This window comes from Teleopsis dalmanni, chromosome 1, assembly GCF_002237135.1.
Source record: "Teleopsis dalmanni isolate 2A chromosome 1, ASM223713v2, whole genome shotgun sequence".
Taxonomy (NCBI): Eukaryota; Metazoa; Arthropoda; class Insecta; order Diptera; family Diopsidae; genus Teleopsis; species Teleopsis dalmanni.
Window position 1 is genome coordinate 218,257,780 of NC_051846.1, and position 4,681 is coordinate 218,262,460.

General features: G+C 45.0%; 1 protein-coding gene across 1 annotated transcript; it reads right to left on the reverse strand.

The window, feature by feature from the left end:
- Window positions 1-549: 549 nt before the first annotated feature.
- LOC119667334 lies at window positions 550-4,646 on the reverse strand. Its single transcript, XM_038076623.1, has 2 exons — window positions 4,118-4,646; window positions 550-4,058 (listed from the first exon to the last, which is right to left on the reverse strand). The coding sequence occupies exons 1-2, from the start codon at window positions 4,644-4,646 to the stop codon at window positions 550-552; spliced, it is 4,038 nt and encodes a 1,345-aa protein (XP_037932551.1).
- Window positions 4,647-4,681: the final 35 nt, after the last annotated feature.

Consider the following 4,681-nt stretch of genomic DNA (forward strand, 5'->3'; position numbering starts at 1 on the left):
GCAAATGTTCATAGAGATCTTCGAATTGACTCAGTCACAGATGTAATTATCAGCAACACACAAAAGTACAAAATCAAACTCAGGAACCATCAAAATCCACTTGCAAGCAACCTTACCCAAAGCGATGGTACTCAGCGACTCAAAAGAAACTATATAAACCCGGCTATTCAAGAATAACGCCCGACATGGTAACGAAATTGGAAGAAGCTTTGGCTAAGGACAGTTAATTATCTATTTTTCTTTTTTCAAATATTTTAATACAGCAATTAGCAGCGAAAATTTATTGTTAGTTGTATGAAAAACAAACACGATTTATTTACACACACGCAAAAGTTTATTTATTCATTCAATTTAGGAAAAATTAGACTAGAATAATTTATATCTCGCCAAGCCAAAAAAACGTGCACACTCTATGCCAGTCAAGTAAAGAAGAAGGAGAAAGAAAAAGCAAAAAAACGAAGCCAAAATTATCGCTGCCAGATGTTAGGATGCCATCGTCAAAAACTACTAAATGTGTGCTGCCATATCGCCTAGTTGCTGTGCCAAATCTCAAACATCCTCCCCGGCTGGACGGGTACGTTCAGGATGCTCCACAAGCCTGCATATCTTTTGGATAGGTCGCATGCATTCGCCTGCTGAATGCTTGATCGTGACTACTCGTACCAAACCATCTTCGCCTGGGTGAAGTTTAATCCCCCTGCCAAGCCGCCAATGTGTTGCTGGTAGATTCTCGTGCCGGATAACCACGACATCGCCTATGTTGATGTTGTCGCCATTCTGATGCCATTTGGAACGTGGTTGCAAAGTTGATAGATATTCATCATGCCATTGCCGCCAAAAATGCTGTTGCATTTGCCTTAATTGTCGCCAGTATGATAATTTGTTGCTAGGTACCTTGCCAATAGGTTCATCTGGTACTGCCAATAGAGATCTGCCAATTAGGAAATCTGCAGGTGATAGAGTCATCTTGTCGTCACAAGTGTCATGCAATGGTATAAGTGGACGTGAATTCAAGCAAGCCTCGATATGTACAAGTAGAGTATGTAGCTGATCATAGTAAATGGAATGGGTGCCAACAATGCGTAGTAAGTGCTTCTTCGCTGACTTAACGGCAGCTTCCCATAGACCGCCTTGATGAGGTGCGCCAGGTGGTAGAAAATGCCATTTTGTGCCTCGATTTGCCAATTGCTGTTGAAAATATTCATTATCCCAAGCCTGTAAGTCAGCGGCCATTAAGCGATCTGCACCAATGAATGTAGTGCCATTGTCACTGTATAAATGATTACATGGACCACGCCGGTTTACGAAACGGGTGTATGCATTTATGAAAGCCTCAGAAGTGAGATCTTCAGCCAGTTCGATGTGCACTGCCTTGGTTACCATGCACACAAAGATTGCCACGTAAGCCTTCCGCACGGTTCGTACAGCCTTGGAGCCAATGCGTATGTTGAATGGACCGCAATAGTCTAAGCCAGATCTTGCAAATGGTGGAGATGGGGTGACCCGAGCCTTTGGTAATGTCGCCATACGTTGTTGTAGCATTATGTGTTTATGCCGCCTGCAAATCGCGCATGAGTGTATGCATTGCTTAACCAAAATGCGTGCCTGTAGAATCCAATATTTGTGTCGAATCGTATGAAGCATAATTTGTATACCGCCATGAAGTGTGTCCTGATGCACCTGCCATATTAAAAGCCTGGCCAATGTGCTATCCTTCGGAAGAATGATTGGATGACGCTGTGGCTCTGCCACCCTCGCATTGTGTAGGCGTCCGCCTACTCGCAATATATTGTCCGCTGTGTAGTTGATGAATGGACTCAGTGCAATGAGCTTGCTGGATGTGGATATGGGCTGTGCCTTTTTTAGCTGCTTGATTTCAACTGCGAAATATTTCGCTTGTTCTGCCTTGATGTGGTGATTTAAAGCAATGTCCATTTCGCCTGTACAGATGTGTGTATGCGAACGAAAACGATGATGTGCCTTTTTGCAACGCAATATGTATGCAGTAGTGTGCAATAGCTTGCCAAGATGGCTGAACCGGTGCAACAGATCTATGACGACCAATTCGTCGCCAGCAGTGTAGTGTGTCTGTAATGCGGGTTGACCTATTACCTGCAATGCCTTTACCTTAACTGGTTTTAACTCGCCTTCCATTATTGCCAGCTCTGCTGGTGCACAGTGGTGCAGCTCATTGATTGAATAATCAGTTGAATTAGGACCGTGCCACCATAATGCGTGGTTTTGCAACGCCAAAGGGAATATGCCACGACTGACGCAATCAGCTGGGTTGAGCTTGGTAGGAATGTGATGCCAATGCTTGATATCTGTCATCGATTGAATGCAGCCAACGCGATTAGCAACGTACTGCTTTAATTGTGATGTGTTTTTGCGTAGCCAACATAGAGCAATATTTGAGTCGGTGTATAGAGTGTATGGTACGTGCTCCAAATGCAAAGCCTGCCTTGTTTCGTGTAAAAGAGTAGCCAACAATTGCGCAGCACAAAGTTCCAATCGGGGTACTGTTACCGAATGTAATGGTGCCACTTTAGTTTTTGATGCGATAATGTGACTAGTGATACTGCCATTGTGGTTTGTTGCCAAATAGAGTGCTGCAGCCATTGCCTTGACACTATCATCGCAGAAGCCGTGAAGTTGTATTTGATATCCGGGTTGCATGCCTATCCAACGCGGTATTCGCACTGCCTCCAGTTGGGACAGCTGCCTTCGGTATATGAGCCATTCTTGCAACAGTTCAAGTGGTAATGGGTCGTCCCGTGCCAATTTTGCCTGCCAGAGTTTCTGTATGAAAAGTTTAGCCGTAATGATGACTGGTGCCAACATGCCAATTGGATCATATAATTTTGCTGCATCGCTAAGCACTTGCCTTTTCGTAAGATGTTGTGCATCATAAGAGCTGACCTGATAGAAGAGTTCATCAGTGAGTGGATCCCAGTGTAAGCCAAGAACAGTAGTTTCTGCCAAGTGCGGATTAAGCTGACATGGATCAGCATCGCCAAGAAGATGCGCCAAGACTTCAGCGCTATTCGATTTCCATTTCCTGAGATGGAACTGACCGTCTGCCAAAACGGATGAGACATCGGCCGCCAGTTGAATCGCCATGCCAACAGAAGGTGTACTCTTACGGTAGTCATCTACGTAGAAAACATTCAGGATGCTGTGCAAAGCAGTTTTAGCTCGTAATTCATCTGAGAGTTTATAAGAATTGTCTCTGCCACATTGCTGCATAGTGCGAACAGCCAAATATGTGCCACTGGTTGTGCCATATGTAACGGTAGCCAATTGATATGTGCGAATGGGCTGATCGGATGATTCCCGCCAGAGGATCTGTTGCCACTGCCTGTGCCTCTCGTCAACCTTGACTTGCCTGAACATTTTCTCCACATCAGCTGTGAATGCTATTCGATGCTGCCTGAAGCGAAGCAAAAGGTTAAGTAAAAAATCCTGTATTGGGGGGCCAACGAGTTGTGTATCATTTAATGATATGCCATTCGATGTTTTTGCGGAAGCATTGAATACGACTCGGAATTTTGCCATGACTGCATGATGTGGAATGTAGTATGCCTGAGATGGGTCGCCTGAATGATGCTGAATAGGGTGCATGTGACCAAGTTGTTCGTATTCGCGCATAAAAGCCACATATCTTTGCCTCAGCTCTGAGCTGGATGCCAATTTTCGTTCCAACTGGTGAAATTGCCTGAGTGCCATCTGATGTGAATTGCCAAGTGGTGGAGCATCTGATGTAAATGGTATTTGTACACAATAACTGCCATCATCAAAACGCTTATGGGTGCTCATGAAAATGCACTCGCAAAGATCAACTGCTGCTAGTGTATCGCCTTTAGCCATCTCAATTTCTTTGGATTCAAATAGCCTGTGTAGAAGGTCATCAACTCGCTCATCAGGCGCCTCCACACGCAATGCCATAGATTGTTCCGCCTTGTAGTTATGCACGGTTTCTTCAGCTGGTCCGAATACAACCCAGCCTAATTGCGTATTTTGTGCCACAGGATCATCAAGTTCGCCACGAACTATGCCATCTGCCAACAATTGGCCCCATACGTCTGGGGGTTATAGCCAAGCAATGCATCTATAACACCAGTTTCGCCAAATTTCGGGTCTGCCAAAGGCAAATTGCGTAAATGCTGCCAACAGTTTTCCATGATTGGAGCCACAGGGATTGCTGAGGTAATTTTGTTGATGATGTAGAATTCAACATCCAAGCCAAATAAAGCATTGACAGTCGAAAATATGCGCAAGACTGCCCGGCCATTAGTATATGAGCGATTGCCACTGCCAACGCCTTGTAATTGCAATGCACTTTTCTGCTTCCGCAGAGCCAGTTGATTAAAATATCGCGTACTCATTAGACTTACCTGAGAGCCTGGATCGCATAGAGCTCGACACGAGTCGATATCGCCAAAGCCATTAAGATGCGTATTTGTGCTGTTGCCAAGAGTATAACCCGATTGCCTATAGTAGCGAATGTCTGCATTGGATGGTGTAGTCACTGATGCACACGTGGTGGGATGCCAGTCTGATTCGGTTTCGCTGGTGCCTGAGGTGTGGTTTGTGCCTGCTGTTTGGACTCTTTCAAAGGAGGAGTTTGCGCTGGTGAACTTCGGCATAGTAGAGTGTGATGCCTGCCATTGCATATGCGACA

Bases quoted from the DNA above. Each gene is read 5' to 3' on its own strand.
- LOC119667334 (XM_038076623.1), bottom strand. From the start codon at position 4,646: ATGCCGAAGTTCACCAGCGCAAACTCCTCCTTTGAAAGAGTCCAAACA. The intron at 4,059-4,117 runs GTGTTATAGATG...AATTGTTGGCAG, and splicing joins CCCGAAATTTGGCGAAACTG to ATGGCATAGTTCGTGGCGAA.